Raw genomic sequence first — 25,824 nt, forward strand, 5'->3', positions numbered from 1 at the left:
ATTTTAAGTAGGCGAGCCCAGGGTGAAGCCATGTGGGGCTTGAACTCAGGACCCTGAGATCAGGACCTGAACTGAGATCAAGAGTCCAATGTTTAACCAACTAAGCCACCCAGCCACCTCTTGAGTTTATATACATTTAAACAATTATTTTAAAAGATTTTTTAAAAATTTATTTTACAGGGGTGCCTGGGTGGCTCAGTGGGTTAAAGCCTCTGCCTTCGGCTCGGGTCATGATCCCAGGGTCCTGGGATCAAGCCCCACATCGGGCTCTCTGCTCAGCAGGGAGCCTGCTTCCTCCCTTCTCTCTCTGCCTGCCTCTCTGCCTACTTGTGATCTCTGTCAAATAAATAAATAAAATCTTTAAAAAAAATTATTTTACAGAGAGAAACACAGCAAAAGAGGGAACATAAGCAAGGGGAGTGGGAGAGGGAGAAGCAGGCTCCCCATCAAGCAGGGAGCCCGATGCAGGGCTCAATCCCAGGACCCTGGGATCATAACCTGAGCTGAAAGCATATGCTTAGCAGCTAAGCCACCCAGGAGGCTCACATTTTTTTTATTATTTTTTTAAAAGATTTTATTTATTTGACAGAGAGAAATCAGAAGTAGGCAGAGAGAGGCAGGCGGTGGGTGGGGGGGGAAGCAGGCTCCCCACTGAGCAGAGAGTCCCATGCGGGGCTCCATCCCAGGACCCTGAGATCATGACCTGAGCCAAAGGCAGAGGCTTAAACCACTGAGCCGCCCAGGCACCCCCAGGAGGCTCACATTTAAACAATTTTACAGTCACCATCTTCATACATGTTTTCTTCAAAATACATGAAATATGTGTCTGTAATTCTCTAGAACTAATATCAAGGCAAGGTAGAAGGATATGCTAATTTCTAAAATTAAATAGGTACTACCAAACAGCTCTTCAAAAAGGCTATACAAATCACATTTCTACAAATAATTTAAACTCAATAAATAGATGTATATGTATATAACATTCTAATGGAAGACAATGATATTTAATTTAGTTTAACTATCATTTCTCTTCCTTGTTCTAATAAAAGTATCTTTTTCTACAACTGTTATCTGAACCTGGTTTCCACCAATCCAATGAAACTATTTCTATCTTTTTTTTTTTAAGGATTTATTTATTGGGATTCCTGGGTGGCTCAGTCAGTTAGGCATCTGCCTTAGGCTCAGGTCATGATCCCAGGGTCTGGGGATTGAGCCCGGTGTTGGGCTCCCTGGTCATCAGGGAGCCTGCTTCTCTGTCTGTCTGCTGCTCCCCCTGCTTGTGCTCGCTCCCTTTCTCTCTCTCTCTCTGGCAAATAAATAAAATAAAATCTCTCTCTCTCTCTCTTTTTTAAGATTTTATTTATTTATTTGACAGACAGAGATCACAAGTAGGCAGAGAGGCAGGCAGAGAGAGAGGAAGGGAAGCGGGCTCCCCGATGAGCAGAGAGCCCGATGCGGGGCTCGATCCTAGGACCCCGGGATCATGACCTGAGCCGAAGGCAGAGACTTTAATCCACTGAGCCACCCAGGCGCCCCAAAATAAAATCTTTTAAAAAAAGATTTATTTATTCATTTGAGAGAGAGAGAGCATGAGTGAGGGTGGAGGGGAGGAGCAGAGGAAGAGGGAGAGAAGTGGACTCCCCACTTAGTCCAGAGCCCTGACGTGGGCCTTGATCTTATGACCCTGAGATTATGACCTGAACCAAAACCAAGAGTGGGATGCTCAACTGACTGAGCACAAGGCGCCCCACTAAATCTACTGTTTTGCTAAGTCCACTGGACATTTCTTAGCCTTTATTTTATTTTAGTCTTCTAGCATTTAATGCTTCTGAGCTCTGCACTTTGACAAATCTTTCCTTGGCTTGTGTGTCCCACCGTCTTCTTCCCACTGCTCTGCTTCCTCTTGTTTAATCTGCTTAGGAGCGTCCTTTTCTTACACTCAAGTCTTAAAATGTTGGTTTTCCACAGACCTTCTTCTTCTTACTCTAAGTGATTCCACAGCTGGCTCATCTACTCTTAGGGCTTCAACAATCATCTATTCCCAGATCTATACCTGTAGCCTAGACCACCTTAGTTCCCTTCCATTATTGGCCAGTTTCCTACAAAGTACCTGCACTGGGATATTCCCTTGGCACTACTACTACTACTACTACTACTACTACCACTTCTTCTTCTTTTTAAGATTTTATTTATTTATTTGACAGAGAGAGAGACAGTGAGAGAAGGAACACAAGCAGGGGGAGCGGGAAAGGGAGAAGCAGGCTCCCATCGAGCCAGGCGCCGGATGCGGAACTCAATTCCAGGACCTGGGGATCATGACCTGAGTTGAAGGCAGATGCTTAACGACTGAGCCACCCCGGTGCCCCTCCCTGGGCACTTCAAATCCAGCATGGACAAAACTACACTTATTATTGTCAGCCATTTTTTATTTGTTTAAGTAAAAGTCACATAAAAGTCACCATTTTAACCATTTTTAAAGTGTACAGATTGGTGGTTCTCAGTATGAACAGTATTGTGCAACAATCACCACTATCCAGGACATTTTCATCATCCCAGATGGAAATCTCATACACATTGGGCGGTCACTCCTTATGACCCACTGGCAACCACAAAATAGCTTTCTGTCTCCATAGATTTGCCTCTTTGGGGCACTTCCTACACATGGAATCACAGAATATGTGGTCTTTGGTGTCTGGTTCTTTTGTTTAGTGTATTTTCAAGATTCATCCACTTGATACCACATGACAGTCCTTCATTCCTTTTGAAGCTGAATAATATGCTGATGTATGAATATGCTACATTTTCTTGATCCATTCACCAATGGATGGACATTTGGGTTGTGTCCACCATGAGTAATGGTACTATATACATGAGTGTACAAGGTTTTTTTTAGATTTTATTTATTTATTTGAGAGAGAGAGAAAGAGAGAGCATGCTTGAGAGAGACCATGAACCAGGGGAGGGGAGAGGAACAGAGGGAGAGGGAGAAGCAGGCGCCCCGGGGTCATGACCTGAGCTGAAGGCAGACGCTTAGCCGTCTGAGCCACCCAGGCGCCCCCATGTACAAGTTTTTGTTCGAATGTGTTCTCAATTCTCTTGTCTATATCACTAGAAATAGAACTGTGGGATCATATGGTAGTTCTATGTTTAACTTTTTAAGGAAATGCCAAACTGTTTTCCATAGCAGCTGTACCATTTTACATTCCCACCAGCAAAGTCTGAGGATTCTACTTGTGTACATCATTGCCAAAACTTGTTATTCTTTGGAGTTTTTTGCTAATTATACCTTTCTAAGTGGGTGTGAAGTGGTATCTCATTAGGGTTTTGATTAATATTCTCTAATGACTAATGATATTGAGGATGTTTTCATGTGTTCGCTGGCCACTTGTAAATCCCCTTTGGAGAAATATCTATTCAAATTCCTGTTTTTAATTGGATTATTTGATTTTCATTATTGTGCTTTAAGAATATTTTATATATTCTGAATATTACCTCTGACCAGATACATGTTTTACAAATATTTTTTTTCTATCCTGTGGGTTGCTTTTCCCCTCTTTTTATAGTGTCTTGATTCACAGAAGTTCTTAATTTTGATGAAGTCCAATCTACCTATTTTTTTATTTGCTTGTGCTTTTGATGTCATATTTAAGAAACTGTAAAAAAAAAAAAAAACAACTGTTGCCTAATTTAAGGTATCTTTGTCTGTTCAAATAGTATGGAGGGTCTCCCTAAAATTAAAAATAGAACTACTTGCAGGCCTGGGTGGCTCAGTCAGTTAAATGTCTGACTCTTGATTTTGGGTCAGGTCATGATCTCAGGGTCATGAGATCCATCCCCGTGTAGGGTTCCATGCTCAGCATGGAGTCTGCTTGAAATTCTCTCTGCCTGTCCCTCTGCCTGTCCCCTGGCTCATGCTCTTTCTCTAAATAAATGAGTAAGTAAGTAAATGAATGAATGAATAAATAAATCAGCATAGAACTGCCATACTATCCAGCAATTCTACTTCTGGATATTTATCTGAAGAAAATGAAAAAAACTAACTTGAAAAGATATATGTACCCCTATGTTCACTGTAGCATTATTTATAATAGCCAAGATACAGGGACGCCTGGGTGGCTCAGTTGGTTAGGCGGCTGCCTTTGGCTTGGGTTGTGATCCCAGGGTCTTGGGATCGAGTCCCGCGTCGGGCTCCTTGCTCAGTGGGGAGCCTGCTTCTCCCTCTGCCTCTGTCTGCCTCTCTGTCTGCCTGTGCTCACTCTCTCTGACAGATGAATAAATAAAATCTTAAAAAAAAAATAATAGCCAAGATACAGAAATAACCTACATACCATTAATGGATGAATGGATAAAGAAAGGGTGGCATATATACCCAATGAAGTATTATTCACCCATTAAACAGAATGAAATTTTGCCATTACCACAACATGGATGGACCTTAAGGGCATTATGCTAAGTGAAATAAAAAATACTGTGTATTCTCACTTCTATGTGGAACCAAAACAACCCTTGCAAAACTGATAGATATTGTGGTTGCCTGAGGTGAAAGGGGGGGGCATGTAAAATGGGTGAAGGAAGTAAAAAAGTACAAATTTCCAGTTATAAATTGATATTTATTTATCTTGATATTTATCAAGAGGATGTAATGTACTACGTAATGACTATAGTTAATACTGTATTAAACATTTGAAAGTTTCTAAGAGAGTAAATCTTAGAAGTTCTCATCATAAGAAAGAAAGTTTTATAACTATGTATGGTGATGAATATATGTTAATTAGACATACCGTAGCGATCATTTCATAATGTATATGCACACCTGACATAAATATAATGCCACATGCCAATTATACCTCAATAAAATAAGATAAGTTGGAAAGTGTTCCTTCCTCTTCTGTTTCTAGAAGAATTTGTGTAGAATTGTATTACTTTTTTTTCAATAAATGTTTAATAGAATTCATCACCAAAGTCATCTGGGCTTGGAATTGTCTTTCTAGGAAGGTTTTATTATTTTTTTAAATTTTCTTTCAAGGAAGGTTTTATTTTATTTTATTTTTAAAGAATTTACTTATTTATTTGAGAGAGAGAGAATGAGCAGGGAAAGGGGCAGAAGGAGAGGGAGAAGACACTCCCCACTGCGCAGGGAGCCTGATGTGGGACTCAATCCCTGGACCCTGGGAACATGACCTGAGCCAAAGGCAGACACTTAACCGACTGAGCCACCCAGGTGCCCCAGTACATGTATATTTGTGTAGTTTATTCAACATCTGAGTATTCTGCTTACATAAGCATTTTTAGAATATCAAGTCAGGGGGCCCCTGGGTGGCACAGTGGGTTAAAGTCTCTGCCTTTGGCTCGGGTCATGGTCTCAGGGTCCTGGGATCGAGCCCCGCATCGGGCTTTCTGCTCAGCAGGGAGCCTGCTTCCCTCTCTCTCTCTCTCTGCCTGCCTCTCTGCCTACTTGTGATCTCTGTCTGTCAAATAAATAAATAAAATCTTTTAAAAAATATATTTAAAAAAAATAATAATGGATGGTGTTTGAATGCTGCCCGAATTGCTATGGTTTTCTTTTTTTATTTAAAAAATAAGCAGGCTTCCCGCTGAGCAGGGACCCCCCCACCATGTGGGGGTTGATCCTAGGACCTCAGGATCATGACCCGAGCCGAAGGCAGACGCCTATTGACTGAGCCACCCAGGTACCCCATGAATTCCTATGTTGAATATAACTCTGGGCCATGATTTTGGTTTCTTTTCTCAACACATGGTATGGTTATCATGGGCCTTTTCACAGAGGAAAAGCTTTTATTTGATGAAGTCTGTCTCTTTCTTCCTTCCTTTTTTTCTTCCTTCCTTTCTTTCTCCCTTTCATTCAAGATTTTATTTATTTATTTATTTGAGAGAGAGAGAGAGAGAGAGCGCGCACCAGGAGCGTGAGAGGCAGAGGGAGAAGTAGACTCCCTGCCAAGCAGGGAGCCAAATGTGGGGCTGGATCCCGGGACTCCAGGACTCCAGAATCATGACCTGAGCCAAAGCAGATGCTTAACCGACTGAGTCACACAGGCACCCCCTATGAGGTCTTTCTCTCTCTCTCTCTCTCTCTTTTTTTTTAAGATTTTATTTATTTATTTGACAGAGACAGAGAGATCACAAGTAGTCAGAGAGGCAGGCAGAGAGAGAGGAGGAGGAAGCAGGCTCCCCATGGAGCAGAAAGCCTGATGCGATGCGGGGCTCGATCCCAGAACCCTGGGATCATGACCTGAGCCGAAGGCAGAGGCTTTAACCCACTGAGCCACCCAGGCGCCGCTGGTCTTTCTCTTTTAGATCAATTTTGTCTTTTATGAATTGTGTTTTTGGTATCATATCTAAGAATTCTTCACTCAGCCTAGATCTTGGATTTTCTCATGTTTTCTTCTGAAATCAGTTTTGCCTCTTGTATTTAAATCTATAATCAGGGGCACCTGGGTGGCTCAGTCAGTTAAGCATCTGCCTTCAGCTCATGTCATGATCCCAAGGTCCTGGGATTGAGCCCCACATCTGGCTCTCTGCTCCGCAGGGAGCCTGCTTCTCCCTCTGCCCTTGCCTCTCTCTCTCAATCTCTGTCTCTCATGAATAAATAAATAAAATCTTTTAAAAAAATCTATGATCACTTTTGAATTAATTTTTTTCCTGAAGATTTTATTTTTAAATAATTTCTGTACCCAGTGTGCAGCGTGGACTTATGACCCTGAGATCAAGAGTCACATACTCTGCCCACTGAGCCAGCCAGGTGCCCCCAGTTTTTAACTAATTTTTCTGTAATTATATATGAGTTTCAGGTTCAGGTTAATTTTTCTTTGTCTATTTTTTGTTCAATGGCTCCAGCACCATCCTTCCTCCAGGAAAGAGCGAAGGGTATTCTACCTATATTGAATTGCTTTTGCACCTTTGTGAAAAATTGTTTGGGTGCATGTCCAAAGCTGAGAACTAGAGAGGGAAACGAGGTCCTGAGCATGTTATCTGAGTCCTAGCCTGGGCTTTGGCTGAAACTGTAATTGGCCAGATTGTTCAATTATGTGAGCCAGTACATTTCTTTTATTGGTTAAGGCAGTTGGATTTGTGGTTTCTGTCTTAACTAATGGAAGAAAGATACAGCTCATGTATTGGCAGGACTGAAATATAACCTGATGAAATACGTTATCATATTTAAAGAAAAACCAGAAGTGGAGTAAGGTCAGCCCTTTAAGTATAGATAACGATAAAGCAAGGTGCTCTTGGCAAAATCCAGGATTGCCTCTAATTTGTTATTTTGTGGTCCAACATCCAATGTCCCTTTCGATCTGGGGGTAATCCCTCACCATTGGCATGCCTCCCATTCTGGAGCTCAAGAGAAAAGATCCTCCTTCTTTCCACTTTGCCTATATCCAGGCGATTGGGTATGTGATGTGTGTGAGACATTAGATTCTCCTGCCCAGGATTTTGAATCTTGAGAGACAAATATAAAAATGCAGAAAAGTTTAGAAATTACTTGTAGAAGTACTGCTGTGTTAGTTTTCTGTTGCTGCCATAACAAATCACCACACATTTAATGGGTTAAAACAACATAGATTTATTATCTTATATGTATAATTTTAAAGGTATTCTTATTAAAGCAAGGTCCTGTCCCTAGGCAGGAAGAACTGCCCTTATAGTTTTATGTGTCAGAAGTTGGATTCAAGTTCACTGGAGTAAAATCAAGGTGTTGGCAAGACTGTGTTCCTTCCTGAGTCTATAGGAGATAATTTGTTTCCTTGAGTTTTCCAGCTTCTAGCTACTCCCTTAACCCCCTTCCCCTGGTTTCCTTGGCTCTTGGTTCCTTTTCTCCATCTTCAAAGCCAGCAATTCTGACTCTTTCTGTCATCGTGTCTGTCTATGACTATGGCTGAGAAAGGCTGACTGCTCTGTGATTAGATCAGGCCCACTTGCATAACCAAGAAACTCTTCCCATCTCAAGATCCTTAACTATAGTCACATGGGCAAAGTCCCTTTCACCATGTAGGTAACATATCTACAGTTTCTGAGAATTGGGATGTGGGATATCTTTAGGGACCATTATTCTGCTTATCACCCTTGCTGTCATTGAGAGTACAGTAGTGGCAGGACCTTAGAGAGTGCAGTGGAAAAGGTATTCATTGGAGACAATGCTAATGATGGCATCCTGCCCTGACCTCACATGGTAAGAGCTTGATTGTGATTCCTGCTAACTTCCTCCCTTGTACCTAACTAGTTTTTAAGCCTGACATTCCAAACTTCTCAACAAGTCTAGGATACCTAATAGCTTGTCCAATCAATTAACTTTCTTTTTAAATACAGATTGACTTCTGAGTTCTGTCTTCACGGGTAGCCACATCATTTCAAAGAGAAACATAACTTTAGAATTTAATTATTCTGGTTCCTTGGGCAAAGACCATCTCTAATGAGAGTTCTACGCATGTTAGTCTTTTACCATAGATATTCAATTGCTCTGATTACCTTTTTATTGTTCTGATTCTATACTCACCAAGTAACCTTTTAAAAAAAAATTATTGGGGCACCTGGGTGGCTCAGTGTGTTAAAGCCTCTGCCTTCGGCTCAGGTCATGATCTCAGGGTCCTGGGATTGAGCCCGGCATCGGGCTCTCTGCTCAGCAGGGAGCCCGCTTCCCTCTTTCTCCCTGCCTGCCTCTCTGCCTACTTGTGATCTCTCTGTCAAATAAATTTAAAAAAAAAAGAAAAAATTACTTATTTGAGGGAGAGAGGCACAATGAGAGAGGGAACACGAGCAGGTGGAGTTGGAGAGGGTGAGGGAGAAGCAGGCTTCCTGCCAGGCAGGGAGCCTGGTGTGGGGCTCAATCCCGGGACTCTGGGATCATGACTTGAGTCAGAGGCAGATGCTTAACGACTGAGCCACCCAGGCACCTTTGACTAAGTACTTTTTCAATAGGCTTCTCCATAGGACTATTGTCATGAGAACTATTATCATGGGAACCAGTGTGTTAACTGTTAATTTTGAGTATTCGCATCCAGGTAACAGTAACATTTCATTGCGAACTATTGGATTGGCATCCTCAATCCGGTAAAATTGCTTCGAGAGAGAAAGATCTACTCTAGGTGGGTGATAAAAACTGTACATGTAAGCCTGAAGGTTGGATTCTGGGCTCTGGCAAATTTAACAAGGAAATGAATGTCATCTCCTAGCACCATTTGGGAAATGGATTTATCTTAATCCATACTGGATACCCAGATGTAGCCACTTAGAAATGTTTATTTTAAGGACACTTTATTTTAGGCTCAGTACGGAAAGTATCCAACTCTTGATTTCGGCTCAGTTCATGATCTCAGAGCCATGAGATCGAGGAGCCCTGCATCAGGCTCTGCACTCAGTAGCGTGTCTGCTTGAGATTCTCTCTTTCCCTCTCCCTCTGCCCCTGTCCCCTTCTCTCAAATAATAAATAAATAAATCTTTAAAAAAATTAAAGAAATGTGTGTTTTAGTAGCTGAAGACCAATTGTGTGTGTCTGTTTATGTTAAGGACTCCCTTTAAAGGGGAAGTTGAAGGGCACAAGCTTGCAAACCTGTCTTCTACTTGTTTTATTTTCCCGTTGTGGCTAAATATTGTTAAGATCTTTTTCTTCTTCCTCTTCTTCTTTTTTAATGTAATGTCTACCCTCAGTGTAGGGCTCAAACTCACAACCCTGAGATCAAAAGTCACATGTTCCACCAAGGGACCCAGCCAGGGGCCCTTGTTAAGATCTTTGTAATGTTATGTTGAACAGCTTAAGGAAATGATTCTATTAAGTCCAAGGCCTTGGTTTGCTTACCTCGTAGAATTTACTTTTTTTTTTTTTTTAAGATTTTATTTATTTTTTTGACACAGAGAGACACAGCCAGAGAGGGAACACAAGCAGGGGAGGGGGGGGGGAGCAGGCTCCCCACTGAGCAGGGGGCCCAACGCTGGGCTCAATCCCAGGACCCCGGGATCATGACCTGAGCAGGAGGCAGATGCGTAATGACTGAGCCACCCAGGTGCCCCTAGAATTTACTTTTTTTTTTTTTTAAAGATTTTATTTATTTGACAGAGATCACAAGTAGGCAGAGAGGCAGGCACAGAGAGAGAGGAAGGGAAGCAGGCTCCCTGCTGAGCAGAGAGCCCGATGCGGGGCTTGATCCCAGGACCCTGAGATCATGACCTGAGCTGAAGGCAGAGGCTTAACCCACTGAGCCACCCACGTGCCCCTAGAATTTACTTTTATTTATTTTTATTTTACTTTTTAAAGATTTTTATTTATTTATTTATTTATTTGACAGACAGAGATCACAAGTAGGCAGAGAGGCAGGCAGAGAGAGAGGAAGGAAAGCAGGCTTCCCGCTGAGGAGAGAGCCCGATGCGGGGCTCGATCCCAGGACCCTGGGATCATGACCTGAGCCGAAGGCAGAAGCTTAACCCACTGAGCTACACAGGCGCCCCTAGAATTTACTTTTATTTTAACTTTTACTTTACTAAGTTTTTCCTAATCAAAATTTAAAAATTTTATCTTTTATGGTGAGATATACAAATGGAAGAGTAGGAAAGACATATACATTGTCTAAAGCAAAATTATCAAGTGAGGATTAGCACAACTACCGTGGAGGTTAAGGGTTGAACACTGCCAACACCCAGAATCTGAACATGTGCCCTGATCATCAGTTCCTTCTCTGAGCGAACCACTAGCTTGATTGTTCCTTTTTGTTATATGACTCAGTATATGGCAAACAGTTCATCCTGCTGAAAACAACAAAAAGGTTGGTAAGATATTGAAGAGTCAACAAGAAGATATGTAATTATCAGACTAAAATCTAGGTGAAGGCAGGATTTAGAGGGTAAGCGAAACAATGACGTCACTTTTATCCTGGGGCATGTTCCTTAATTGGCAATTTAAGCTTGGTTTTTCTAGGCCTTATAGGCCTGGTGGGACTGAAGACAAAGCCCTGGGCTTGGTGGGAGCGGAAAGTCTAAAGCTGGGACTGCAGAGGGCTACGGTTTCAGTGTAACGCTAAATTCAGTGTAATTCTGTGTAATTCAGTGTAACGCTAAATTATCAACAAATAGACCATTCGACAGACTGGAAAGAACGTTGTCTTGGAAGAAAGAGTTTGAGGAGAATGGCAGGGGGGGGCACTGGACCCATAAGACAGCCCTCCCAGGAATATGTAACCCAATACGCATCTCCTGGTGATTAAAAAAAATTCCAGATAGTGAATATACCCTAACGTGGCCCCTTCCGGCAGAAAGAAAAGCAAATTCTCTTTGGAGCAATGAACCTTTATCCAAGGCCTCAAATAATTTTCCAAGTAAAATGTAGCTCATAGTAAAAAATAAGCACATGAAGAATGAAAATGAATAAAAACAAGCAACAACAAAAATGGGTCTCATAATTCCAATTATCTGTTAAATAAAAAGAGGTTTTTTTCACTATTATTGACATAACTGCACTTACATAGTAAAAAACTTCAAGAGTACAAATTTGTTTGGGGCACCTGGATGGCTCAGTCTATGGAGTGTGTGACTCTTTTTTTTTTTTAAAGATTTTTATTTATTTATTTATTTGACAGACAGAGATCACAAGTAGACAGAGAGGCAGGCAGAGAGAGAAGGAGGGGAAGCAGGCTCCCGGCTGAGCAGAGAGCCCGATGCGGGGCTCAATCCCAGGACCCTGGGATCATGACCTGAGCCGGAGGCAGAGGCTTTAACCCACTGAGCCACCCAGGTGCCCCTGGAGTGTGTGACTCTTGATCTAGGGGTTGTGGGTTCCAGTTTCACATTGGGTATAGTGATTACTTAAAAATAAAATAAAATAAAAAGTACAGGGGTGCTTGGGTGATTCAGCTGATTGAACGACTGACTCTTAGTTTTGGCTCAGGTCACAGTCTCAGGGTTTTAGGGTCATGAAGCATCAGGCTTCATGATCAGTGTAGGGTCGTGAAGCATCAGGCTTCATGATCAGTGTAGAAGTCTGCTAGAGGAGACTCTCTCTCTCCCTCTCTCCCTCTGTCCCTTCTCCTTTCCCCCTGCTCTTTCTCTCTCAAATAAATCTTTAAAAAAAAAAGTACAAATGGGGTGCCTGGGTGGCTCAGTTGGTTAAGCATCTGCCTTTGGCTCAGGTCATGATCCTGGGGTCCTGGGATTGAGTCTCACATCGGGCTCCCTGCTCAACGGGGAGCCTGCTTCTGCCTCTCCCTCTGCCCCTCCACCTGCTTGTGCTGTCAAATAAATAAATAAAATCGTAAAAAAAAAGTACAGATGGATTTACTTTTTTTTTAAATTTTATTTATTTATTTGAGAAAGAATGAGTGAGAGAGAGCATGAGAGAAGAGAAGATCGGAGGGAGAAGCAGACTCCCCAAAGAGCTGGGAGCCCGATACGGAACTCGATCCTGGAAGTCCGGGATCATGACCTGAGCCGAAGGCAGTCGCTCAACCAACTGAGCCACCCAGGTGCCCTGGATTTACTTTTTTAAAGTATTTTTTATTTATGTATTTGAGAGAGAGAGAGTGACAAGGGAGAGAGAGAGAGAGAAAGAGCACCAACCAGGTGCTCTGGCATGAGTCTGGCACGAGCCAGACGCAGGACTTGATCCCAGGACTCCATACTTGATCCCAGGACTCCATTCCAGGACTCCAATCCAGGACTCCATCCCAGGACTCTGGGATCATGACCTGAGCCAAAGGCAGATGCTTAACCAACTGAGCCACCCAGGCACCCCTTACGAATGGACTTAAATAAAGTCCCTTTTCTTCCTCATCTTATATTCCTTGGAGATAATAATTTCCCACAGTTTTAGGGTGCTTATTACAACTTTAAAAGTTTTATTTTATTTTAGAAAGATGTGAGCAGGGGGAGGGGCAGAGGGAGAGGGAGAAAGAATCTCAAGTTGACTTGGTGCTGAGCCTGATGTGGGGCTCCATCTCAAGACCCAAGTTCATGACCTGAGCTGCTCAACTGAGAGCCACCCAGGCACCCCCTCTAGGGAATTTTTAAAAGATTTTATCTTTTAATCTTTTTTTTAAAAGATATTTAAAGATGTGGGGCTTGGGACGCCTGGGTGGCTCAGTTGGTTAAGCAGCTGCCTTCGGCTCAGGTCATGATCCCAGAGTCCTGGGATGGAGTCCCACATTGGGCTCCTTGCTCAGCGGGGAGCCTGCTTCTCCCTCTGCCTCTGCCTGCCTCTCTGTCTGCCTGTGCTCACTCTCTCTGACAAATAAATAAATAAAATCTTTAAAAAAAAATTATTAAAGATGTGGGGCTTGATCCTAGGACCCTGAGACCATGACCTGAGCCAAAGGCAAAGGCTTAACCCACTGAGCCACCCAGGTGCTTCCTCTAGGGAATTTTTAAGAGCCTAGCTCAAGATCTATTCTCTTGACTTACTAAAAATCCCTCCCCCCCTTTAAAAAAAAAGATTTTATTTTTACTTTTAAAGATTTTATTTATTTATTTGACAGAGATACAGCAAGAGAGGGAACTTCACAAGCAGGGGGAGTGGGAGAGGGAAAAGCAGACTTCCCACCCGAGCTGGGAGCCGGATGCAGGGCTCCATGCAGGACTCAATCCCAGTACCCTGGGATCGTGACCTGAGCCGAAGGCAGGTGCTTAATGACTGACCTGAGCCGAAGGCAGATGCTTAACAACTGAGTCACCCAGGCGCCCCATAAAAAGGATTTTATTTTTAAGACCAGCATGGGGCTCGAACTCACAACCCTGATATCAAGATTTGTATTCTCTGCTGCCTGAGCCAGCTACGTGCCCCTAAAACTTCTCTTAAAAATTAATGGGGCGGGGCGCCTGGGTGCCTCATTGGTTTAAAGCCTCTGCCTTCGGCTCAGGTCATGATCTCAGGGTCCTGGGATCGAGCCCCACATCGGGCTCTCTGCTCAGCGGGGAACCTGCTTCCTCCTCTCTCCCTGCCTGCCTCTCTGACTACTCATAATCTCTATCAAATGAATAAATAAAATCTTAAAAAAAAACAACAACACAAAACAACTAATGGGGCACCAGGGTGGCTCAGTTGTTAAGCAGCTGCCTTCGGCTCAGGTCATCATTCCAGGGTTCTGGCATTGAGCCCCATGGCTGGCTCCCTGCTCAATGGGGAGTCTGTTTCTCCCTCTCCCTCTCCCACTGCCTCTCTCCCCAGCTGTGCTCTCTCTCTCTCAAATAAATACATAAAATCTTAAAAAGAAAAGAAAAGAAAATCTCTTTTCCTTTCCTACTTTGAAACTTTGAATTTTTTTTTAAAGATTTTGTTTATTTGATAGACACAGATCACAAGTAGCCAGAGAGGCAGGCAGAGAGAGAGAGGAGGAAGCAGGCTCCCCACTGAGCAGAGAACCCAACACGGGGCTTGATCCCAGGACCCCGAGATCATGACCGGAACCAAAGGCAGAGGCTTAACCCACTGAGCCGCCCAGGCGCCCCAAAACTTTGAAGTTTTAAAGTGCTATAGACAGCTTAGTTTTTAATAACCTTAAAGTTTAGTGATAAGCATAGGAAAAAAAAATTCTCAGTCATTTGTGCAGTTAGCACAACTGTAGGCGATCTGCCCAGTCTTGAAAACATAATTTTCAGCAATATAACCCTCACATGTGCTCACTCATTATTACATAGATTTGGTTTTACTATTGGTCAAATTATGTCCTTTGAAACATCACAGAGTATGTGACTAAGTGAGGAGATGGATTCTTGTTCCAGCTTTGTCAATAATTTGCTGTGTGACTTGGCAAGTCCTTTAACCTTAGATTTCTCTACTGGGTTAACAATTATCAAGATCGAATCATAGAACGTTAGAATTGGCAGAGACTTCAGAATTGATAAAGTATAATTCCTTTATTTCATGGAGGGGTTGAGTGATTTACCCAGGAGCTTTCTAGAACGAGAACCCAGTCTCTGGCATCTCACGCTAGTGCTCTTTTTATCACAGCAATCTTTCTTTCAGTGTCGTTCCAAGAAACAAACAAACAAACAAAGAAAACCCAAAACAAATATATGGCTTTTTAGAAGAGCCAGATAACAATGTTAACCATTAGCCTGTACGGTAGCCGGCAAGCTTGTCTGAAAATGAACTCCGTCTAACTTAAAGACGATTTAAAATTCAAAAGTTCTAAAACTAGGTAAGAAAAGGTCGGAAAGTAAAATGTAAGGAAAAAAAAATTCGGCTTCAATACCCATAAAGGGAAAACAAAACTCCCAACAGCAGTTATATTCTTTTATCAGTTCTTTCTGGTCATTTCCTAACTTGGGCAAGGTGAAATCAGGGAAGAGGAGATGGCTTGTTTTTACACATTTTTGAAGGTATGGTGTGCAATATGGGTTCGGCAAATCGAGTTATTTGCGTCAACTATACTACACATTACATCACTCGTCTAGTTTAGCGCCATTCCCTCTCCGGCCACTACCCAAAACAACGCGCTGAAAGCTCCGACCACCGCAGTAATGCAAAAACTCCAAGTCCCGAAATGCTCCACCGCCTGTCTTTTCCGCCTCCTCACAGGAGCAGCCTTTTTCGTCCTGGGAGTTGTAGTCATTTAGAGCTTTGACTTCCGGGATGTGGGGAGGGACGCACGTCCAGGGGACTACATTTCCCAGGAAGCTGTGCGCGCCCTTCTCCGCCCTCTCCGGCGTAGGACTCCACCCCCTCCCTCTTCTCTCTCCCTGGACTGCACTGCTCACGCCTTCCTGGTAGTCTGAGCTGGGAGAAGTTCACTCCGATCAGCTGATCCCAACTGACAACAGGAGAGGAGGAAGCCCGGAGGCAGAGAAGGAGGAGGGGGGGCGGAGATGGAGATGAGGATGGATCCTCCGGTGCCCTGAGGAACAGCTCCCGCCCCCGCCGGCGCCCTGCGGTCCCCCGACGCCACCTCGCCGCGGCCGAGCTGCTCGGTAGTGGGATCCCCGGGCCGCCGCGGGCGGGGAGGGAAGGGCACGGCCCAGCCGCCGGGCGAGGGATAGTCCTGGAGCTCCGGCTGCCCCCGGGGGCGGGGGGGGGGGCGGGTGCGGCTGGGGTGGGGGTGGGGTGGTATAAACAATGGATTCGGCTTTGGCCTCTGCTAGCGTGGGGGTAGATTTTGGGGGACCTTCTTTGTTTAGACTCTGCTCGTGCCCCTAGGGTTGTGGTGGTGTTGCCCGGGAGAAAGGAAGGGTGAGGAATCCCAGGCTGGAGAGAGGTGTCGAGGTGGGGGCCCGAGGGGGCAGATTGTTTGCTTGGCCGGTCCGGCCGTGGGGTGTTCTTTTGGAGGTTGATTTTATATTTTTATAAATTGTGGCTGATTTCGATTTTTGTTTCCGTTGCGGGAGCTGGGTGGGCATGGCTGAGGTTAGGGAGTAAATAAGGTCTCCTAGTCACTCCCTTGCCTTCCTGTTTGTCTAAAAATAAGATTGATAGATTGATTACTAGAGGGAGGAGTGAATATTTGTAAGGAGGATTTTGCATTTCGTTAGGGTATTAGAATGGAGGTCAAGGCTAAGAGGGGTTAAGAATATAATTGTGGAAGTGACAAAAGCCTCTTTCCTGCCCCAGTTATCTTTTTTCCCCCCTTTATTTTCCTTTTTGAAGTTATTTTTAAGTTAGTTTTTGAGTGACAGAGAGAAAAAATCATTTGTTTTAACTCATGCAGGGCTGGCTTTGCAGTGGGCCTTAGAGGAGAATTCTGTCTCCTGTTGCTCCCCCCCCCCTTTTTTTTTGCAGTTAGAGAAGGGACAAAAGGAAGTACAGTAATTGTCTTTTATTGTTTTTAAACATGACATGGTGGCTTTTGTTTCCAGGTTTAAGGTCCTTAATAGACATTTGTCTAGAGTTGAAACAACCTAACTAGACCTGCCAAAGACTTTAGTGAAGCTAAAGTCTATATTATTATCATTTCTTCAGGTTTTTTACAGGCCTCTTTATTCACCTCACAAGTGCGTGTTGCAGGTTAGGGGAATGCAGAGGGTTGCCCTTCCAAGGACTGTTTGCTTAATGATTTTGATTCTGAATTTAATACCTGGATGAAGAGAATTTCAGTCTGTGAAATGAAGACACAGTCTCTGAGATGGCCTTGGGCCTAGAGACAGTGGCAGTCTTCAGAGGGAGTAGCCTTGCCCATGATTTTGAGAAGAAATTTCCGGGGTCAGAAGTAGCCTGTGTAAGTTTTACAAGCAAGAATGAGATTTCTCTCAGGAGTTCTGGCGTCTTATTTAACCACATTTTTTTTTTTTTTGTCTTTCCTTTCTTTTTAAGGTGTACTTCCGTTTTTAGATCAGTGAAATCCTTTTCCTTCCTCTATTCTAGGTATCCCCTGAAATACTGACTTGAGGTTGGATTATATTGCAAAGCTCCTGACCACTCTCCTTCCCTACCAAAACCTCGTGGCTGAGGCCCAGCCCATGAGGTGCTCACCTTGGTGAACCTACCGGATCTCTCTCAGAGAGCCAGAAGAGACCCTTTCAAGATCATTTTGACCACAACTTTGGTTGCACTTTATGGAGGAGAAAACCATCAAACCAAATCAACGTTGCTGCCGATCCGGGAATCTTGGAGGCAGAAAATTAAAAATTTGAACATTTGTGAGCGGGTGAAGAATTCTGATAGGACACCGAAGGTCTGTTATTGTTTTTTTGTTTTTCTAAAGGTGTTCAGAATCCTGTGAAAGTTCTCTGCAGTCCTCAGGCTCAAAGCCTCTGTCTTCACTCCTGGGGCAAGCCCAGGGACCATTATATGGTGGGTGATTTCCTTGCCAACCTGAGTATGAGTGCTCAGACTTCCCCAGCAGAGAAGGGCCTGAATCCGGGGCTGATGTGCCAGGAGAGTTACGCCTGCAGCGGGACTGACGAAGCGGTCTTTGAGTGTGATGAGTGCTGCAGTTTGCAGTGTCTCCGCTGCGAGGAGGAGCTCCACCGGCAGGAACGCCTGAGAAACCATGAACGGATAAGACTCAAACCTGGCCACGTCCCTTACTGCGATCCCTGCAAAGGCACCAATGGGCACTCGCCAGGTGTTAGGCAGAGGGCAGCCGTGAGGTGCCAGACCTGTAAAATCAACTTGTGCCTGGAGTGCCAGAAGCGGACTCATTCTGGGGGTAACAAAAGGAGACACCCCGTTACTGTGTACCATGTCACTAAGGTCCAGGGCTTACTGGAGGAGGACGAGCTGGATGAGGAGACCAGGAGGAAGAAGATGACTGAGAAGGTTGTGAGTTTCCTCCTAGTAGATGAAAATGAAGAAATTCAGGTGAGCGAGCCTGTGGGTGAAGTGGGAGTCCTGTGGTTGAGCTGCCGGAGCTCTTGTCGGAAGGGAGCTCTGGAAAGGAAAAGTCCAAGAAGAGCTCACGTTTTGGTGGTTCAGGGGCGAGACCCAGGAAAGCTTAAGTTGCACGGAGTCAGATTTCGTCACTTACCGGTCGTGTGACCTCAGGCTGAATTACTTTCTCTCCCTGCCTTAGTTTTGTCATCTGTAAATTGGAGGCAGTGCCTACCTACTTCACCAGGCAGTTGTGAGGATAAAGTGGTACCGTGTTTCTAGAGCCTGTTGCATAACAGATGCTCACAACACGGTCGCTGTTGCCATTATCTTTATTGGGGTTATTGCGAGGGAGACCTGACTTAGATGAGCTTTTGGAGTGAGCGCTTGGCGAGCGATGAATAAATGGGGCTGATAGGGGCTGCGTGTGCAGAGTGGCAGACACAGTGGGTCCCCTGAGAGTGCCAGGCGGCAAGTCAAAAACCTGCTAGCTTAATTTAGAGACGGGGGTGGGCCTCAGAAAGTGGCTTTAGAGAAGGATAGCATTCTGCCCAGATGGCCTCTTCTTTTCCTGTACAGGCTGATCAGGAAAAGCCAGGGAGGGCACCTGCCATTACAGAAGGACCGGAGAATACCTGATCCGCTTCCAAGTTGGGGCAAGGGTAGCGTGCGATGGGAGCAAGCTGGGGAGATGGCGGCATGTGACAGTTAGGGGTGACTATGGGAGGGGTGGTGTGACGCTTATACTTTCCAGGGAAGGTAGTAGAATGTCCATGCTTTTGAGTGAAGACCGCTCGAATTCCACGCTCACTTCCCACCTCCTGACTGTGTAACCGTGGAGAGTGATGTGAGCTTTGTGCCTTCGTCTCGCTTGTACTTCCCAGTAGTAGTTGAGAAGATTCAGAGAGAGAGTAAGGAATGGAAATGGAAGGGCCCTTATCACAGGGCCTGGCACATAGTGTCCAGTACCAGCTCCTTGTTCCTGTGGGCGTCATGAGGTATTTGTGGTACATCAACTTGGTACTTTTCAGCTGTGATGACACCTCAGGTCTCCAGGTTGGGGAATAACCTTTGTAAATTGCTGTTCGACAACTCTCCAGTTGCCCACTAGAAATTTTTCAGCTCTGTCTCTTTCCTCCTTGGTAAGGTTATAGAAATGCATTACATCATGATTCCATTGTCAGCTAAATATTTTGCTAACACAGACTTCTTTATTGGCTGAGAGGGACTAATGGAGTTATGGGAAGAGTGACCCAGATCCCAGTCTGCCTCCCTTGTTAGCAGTAATGTCTTCATCATTGGTTATGCTCTAATTGGGTGACAGTGTGGAGTGAATATTTACAAATGGAACACTTGGGCTGGGTGATTCTTGTTGGTTTTGCCATCAGTTCAGCCTATGGAAAGTCAGTTTGGATGGCTGTCACTTTGTAAAGCGAGAGGGAGATTTGGGACGAACCAGTAATCTCATGGATCAGTTTTGGCACCAAAAATAATATTTTCTTGTGGGAGGAGGATGTGTATTTTTTCTTTTTGTGCCATTGATACATGTTCCTTAGTAGAGAATTCGGCAAATTTTTGGAAGTGTAATGAAGAAGACAAATCCACTACCTAGAGGTAGAGAACTTGTTCATCTTTTTTCTTGCAGTGTGTAATAATGTATGTGACTGAGTTGATTGTGAAGATTCCTCCTGCTTTGCTTTCCTTAAACACTGTCCACTGTCCAGGAAGTAACAATTTCTGAAGCTTAAGCAGCACTGGTTGGGACTAATGGACTAGACATAGAATGTATTCTTTTTGGGTGGTGACTTGTTCTCCCAGAGTCACAGTGGAAAAATACTTTGCGAGAATGTCTGGTTCTGTTTTCTAATGTGAATGTCCAAGACAATTAGATGATTGTCTAATATGAACGTGGATTATAAATTCAGCTAGCATGTGAACTCCTGGAGAGCAGGACTGGGTCTTAGGCCCTGTGTCATGTGCAGTGGTAGGCACACTGGGCCTACCTTTGATAGGTCGGTGATGGCATATCTCAACTTCAGCTTTTAAAAAATGGGGATCATGCACATTTCTAGTTAAAACCTAAAACAACAGCAAAGGGTATATGATAGCAAGGGCTTCCTTTCTGCTCCATCCCCCAATCTCCTTTAGAACAGTCCCCATGAACAATGAACTACCTGTCCTTTTAGAATTTTTTGACATGTGCTTATTAACATATGTATGTATCCTTTTTATTTTTAAACGGAAATGAAATCTGATACACTTTTCAGGCCCTGAGCTTTTTTTCACTAAAGGATACATCTTATTGATGTATCAGTACATCTTATCAGTACATTGAGGTCTACCTCATTATTTAAAGGCTGCCTACTATTTTGTTGAATGGATTTTCTATAATTTGAGCCTGTTAGTGGATATTTGAGTAGTTACAAACAATGATATGTTGAATATCCTGTGAATCTATTTAGAAATGGAATCTCTTTGTCAAATGATGTATGTGTGCATTTTATTTTATATATTTTATTTTTATTTTTTAAAAGATTTTATGTGTTACAGAGAGCACACATGCACATGAGCAAGGGGGTAGACAGAAGGAGAGGGAGGGGAGAAACAGACTCCCCACTGAGCAGGGAGCCTAATGATGATACAGGGCTTGATCCCAGGACCTGGAGATGATGACGTGAGCTAAAGGCAGATGCTTAGCTGACTGAGCTACCTCTGATGTGCGCATTTTAAATTTGGACAGGTATTAGTAGATTTCTAAACCTCATTTTCTTACCCTCTGAAGTACTTCAGTGAGTCCCCTGGGTTCTGATCTTGAATCACAATAGCTAACATTTAAAGAGGTCTTACTGTGGTTGTTAGGAACTGTTCTTAGCACTTTGCATGTAGAAGCTCATTTAATCCTGGTTATAACTATGTATTAGTTTCTTATTGCTGCTGTCAAAAATGCCCACACATTTAGTGGCTTAAAACAACACAAATTTATTTTCTTATAGTTTGGAGATCAGAAGTCCTAAAATGGGTCTGAATGACTGTATTCTTTGTGGAACTCTAGGGGAGGATTTCTTTGTCTTTTCTAGCTTCAGGAGGCCGCCTACATTCTTTGGCTCGTGGCCCCATCATCCAGCTTTAAAGACAGCGATGTAACATCTTCCAATCCCACTCTCTGTCTCTCTGCTTCTGTTGTCCTGTCTCCTTGGCCCTCTCGCCTCCCCCTCTTACAAGGACACTGTGATTCCATTGGACCAACTTGGATAATCCAGCACTGTCTCCTCTCAAGGTGTTTAATGCAGTCACATCTGTAAAGTTCCTTTTGCTACATACAGTGAGATATTCATAGGTCTCAGGGATTAGGAGGTGGTGGTAGGGGGTGCAGTTTCAGCCTACCACACCCTGTGAAGTAAGTTGTAGACAGTTTGGGCTGCTCTGTGTGATAGAATACCATATGCTGTTATCTTAGATACCATTCAGTAGCATATAAACAACAGAAGTTTTTTTCTTGCAGTTTTCTGAAGGCTAGGAGGTCCAAGATCAAGGTGCTGGCTGATTCAGTGTCTGGAGATGCCTGACTTCCTGACTCACAGACAGCCATCTTACCTTCTCCCTGTGCCCTCAGATGGTGGAAGGGAGTTCTGGAATCTCTTTTATAAGGGCATTAATCTTATTCGTGAAGACCTCACTTCATGACCTAATCAACCTCCCAGCCCCCCTCCCCCCCACCCCGTACCATCATATTAGGGATTAGATTTGAACCTGAATTTTGGGGGGACACAAACATTTCATTTATAACATTGTGTTTTGTAAGTGAGGACACTGAAGCACAGAGATGAAGTAACTTGCCAGGGTCAAGTTACAGTAAGTGGCAGAGGATTTGAACACAAGCATCTGGCTCTGAAATCCTTGCTGTGACCGTGACACTTCAGTTGTCTCTGACCAAGGCAGTTAAGCTTTCTGATTAAGCTTTATATGGCTGGTAGCATATACCAGCCATATAAAGCTTTATATGGCTGGTAGCACCAGTTCTTCCTCAGGGCTGCTGTGCGGAGCAAATAAAGCATGGCTTTGTATAAATGCCAGACAGGGTTATTATGCTTACTAAAAATTATTTTAAATTTTAAAAATGAAAAAAAAATTTAAAAATATTTAATTTATTTATTGGTCAGAGAGAGAGAGAGCGTGCGCGCACAAGCAGGGAAAGTGGCAGGCAGAGCAGGCGGTGGGAGAAGCAGGCTCCCTGCTGAGCAGAGAGCCTGATGTGGGGGACTTGATCCCAGGACCCTGGGATCATGACCTGAGCTGAAGGCAGACTCTTAACCGACTGAGCCACCCCGGCGTTCTGCTAGGCAGGGTTACTGAAAAACTGTTTACTACAATAGTAAAGATTCTGTGAGGTAGGCCCCATCTTTGTTTTTCCTTTTATGTTTCTAGCATTTGTGGGTTTTGACCATTTTCAGTTTTGTACATAGGAATTATTTTAGAAGCTTGTAGGCTATAACTGGTGTGTGGTTTTTTTCAAATTCTTTGGCCTAGAATCCCCTAAGATTTGTTGCTTACGGTTTGAGTATTACTCGGTTTCTTTTGGAAAACCTGAAAGTTCCTTTTAGAAACCAACAGGTTCCTTTTAGAAGTGTGAATTTTATCATTACCTTGTCATTTGCATGTGCACTGTAGTGCTAAATTTGAGGTGAGACTGGCTTTTGGTTTCAGAAGCAAGAATTCATTTGTGGCTCTTACACGGACCTTTAGTCTGTTACCCAAAAGCATTCACCGATCGATCATGGTTAATGAGCTCACATTGTGTGCCGGGCACTTTCGAGGTTCCAGGGATACTTGGGTGATAGGACCGGTCCATGGCATCGTAGACTTACCATTCAAGCAGGGAAAGCAGAGTTCACCCGCGTAAAACACATAAAAAGATGGTTCAGGTGTAGTATTAAGCAGGAATGTCTTGGAAGCTACTCGTGCAGGATGATCAGGGAAGGTTTTACTGTAGAGATGACTTTTAAGCAAAGACCTGATGGATACTACTGCCTGGGGGAGAGAGACCTCCAGGCAGAGAGAGGGCAGTGGGAACAAGTAGAAGGTGGTAAGCATGTTCGGGGTATAGGAAGAATGCCAGTGTTGCTGGAGGGAGCCGGCAGAGCGTGGGAAGGACAGAAGCACAGACGTAAATGGGTTCCAGAGCAGGTGGGGCCTTGCAGGCCATAGAAAGAAGTGTGGCTTTTAGGTGTTAATGGGAAGCACCAGACAGCGTTATGGTAGTAAGTCACCTGATCCAATAGTTTTCAAGAAACGGCTGCAGTGTGAAGACTAGGTTGTAGTGACTGGTTGGGACGGGGCAAGAAGAAAGGCAGGGAGACCACCTAGGAGGCCATTGTAAAAGATAAGGTGAGAGGTGGCTTCATTTGGGGGTTACCATTGACACTGGGGAGATGGAAAGACACTGATGGGAGCTTCCGGGTTGGTGAACACATGGCCATGGCGGAGGGTGGTGTGCCTGGAGAGGGCATGGAAGCTCCTCACCCTTTCCCCATACCTCTCCCTACGCATCTCCCCATCTGGCTGTTGATTTGTACCCTTTATCATATTCTTTAATAAACTGGTAAGTATTAAAAAGAAATAAAAGAAAGACTGATGAATTTGGGCCAAAATTTGGATGTACAAGAGGAATGCTCTTACAGAGAGGAGGGTGAGGAATGAGAACTCTCAGTGGTGACTCCTTGGCATTTCCTTTGTGCAGATCTCACTGGCTTAATACCCTGTATTTTATTGATTTGCTAACACTAAAAGTCTTCTAAGAACCTGATTTGTACAATAAGGAGTTAAATTAATCTCATTTGGTATTATCTAACGCAGTGGTTCTCAACCAGGAGTGATTTCGCTCTCCCAGAGGGCATTTGGCAATGTTGAGAGACATCTTTGGTTGTCACAACTGGGGGATGTGCTGCTGGCTAATGGGTAGAGGCCAGGGTGTTGGTAAATATGTTACAACACATAGGGCAGCCCCCCACAAAAAGAATGATCTGGTACAAAACGTCAGTTGTGCTGTGATTGAGAAATTGATCTAACGGATGAAGGTTTGATCTAATAGGAGATCTGTAATCTGGTGACATGGGAGACATACCAGGGACAAAAATTTAACCTATACACCAGTTTTGCCTCCCTCTCTTGGTTCTGTTTGCTCCCCAGAAGTAATGTAGCTGAAATCAGTATTCTCTTTTGGCATACTTGCAACCTCTCCAGTGAAATGCTTAGACTTTCTTCTGTGTAGTTTTCATTGATTTTTCTAGGCCTCAGTGGAACTGTGCTGGGAAAACCAAAGAGGACTTGCAGGTGCATTATTTAGGGTCCATAATAAGTAAATGATCCACACTTATAAGTCATCCATACGCTCTTGAACTTAGAGACAACACCCTTAGCAAATAAGTCAAAGGTTAGAAGAATGAAGTTCTGACAATTGGTTTTCTCAGTGGAGGAAGAGGATAGTATTTTCCTATCTGTTGTGTCTTGTGGGGGATTCAGACATGTCTTACCGGAATGTTTACTGGTCAGAGAAAAAAGCGAACCATGAAGTCTTTTTTTTTTTTTTTATTTGTATGTATATCTTTATTTTTAAAAAATATTTATTTGAAAGAGAGAGAGAGAGAATGAGAAGGGGGGTCAGAGGGAAAAGCAGACTACCTGCCAAGCAGGGAGCCCGATGTGGGATTTGATCCTGGGTCTCCAGGATCATGACCCGAGCCAAAGGCAGTCACCCAACCAACTGAGCCACCCAGGTGCCCCTTGTATGCATATCTTTAAAACCCATGTAAGTTTTTCTTTTTTTCATAACCACCCCATTCTCTTCTTTGTCCCTTTTCTACAAACTTCCTGTGGTTGTCTTCTTCCCCAGGAAGTAGAGCAGCAAATTGATGAGAAATTTCACCCGTTTCCCCTTCACGATCACTGACCCCTGACTCTAGGACGTGAGAGCTTAGGAGCTTCTCATGCCAAGTGGAGTCCTCTCACGCTGAGCCTGCAAGGTGATGAGAAAGCCCAGGGACCCAGGAAGAGTCCATGAGAAGTGAAGAAAGTGTCCACTGGGGCAGGCCTTCCTTGACTCAGAAATCTGCAGTCTTGATGCGCTCCGGAATGGGAGACCAGAGTGAGTCGTCTTCATTCCCTCTGCAGCTCAGTGGTGGACTTCCTCTCTCGGAGACCGTTCCTTTAAGAAGACCCATCACGTTGCTTGGCTGCCTCACTTGTTTACAGTCCCAGAATAGTGTGGCTCAAAATACTGGGACTTGGCTTTTTTTTTTTTTTTAATTGGCTAAAGGAGACATTATTCTTGTGATATTCTGGAATGGAAACCAGCAGAGCATGTTTTCATACTCTATGGGAACCCTTGACCACAAACTGGCTCTGCTGGTCTGCCCCATTTTTGTGCCCCTTGTGTCTTAGACTTAATCTGGCAGTGACCCCTGTGGCCTTATCCTCTGGTTTCTGGTCTGGGGTACCTTGTCGGGGCTTGGTCTTACAGACAGGCTGGCAGAAACCCTTGAGGACTTAATTCTGGCCAGTAGGTCATGAGGCAGGGCAATCAGTCTAAATTG

General features: G+C 44.0%; 1 protein-coding gene across 2 annotated transcripts in view; it reads left to right on the forward strand.

Annotated features, from left to right (window-relative positions):
* Nucleotides 1-15,701: 15,701 nt before the first annotated feature.
* Nucleotides 15,702-25,824, forward strand: part of ZFYVE1 (zinc finger FYVE-type containing 1) — a 57,463-nt gene continuing 47,340 nt past the window's right edge. Inside the window, exons 1-2 of one of the 2 annotated variants that reach the window (XM_080808361.1) lie at nt 15,702-15,900; nt 17,288-18,226. In XM_080808361.1, coding sequence (XP_080664487.1) covers nt 17,714-18,226 — 513 coding nt within the window. In that variant the 5' untranslated portion in view covers nt 15,702-15,900; nt 17,288-17,713. Of the gene's footprint in view, nt 15,901-17,236; nt 18,227-25,824 lie in introns of those variants that run through there. The other variant, XM_080808362.1, reaches the window with a different exon arrangement.

This window comes from Martes martes (genome assembly GCF_963455335.1).
Source record: "Martes martes genome assembly, chromosome: 7".
In the NCBI taxonomy this organism is placed as follows: domain Eukaryota; kingdom Metazoa; phylum Chordata; class Mammalia; order Carnivora; family Mustelidae; genus Martes; species Martes martes.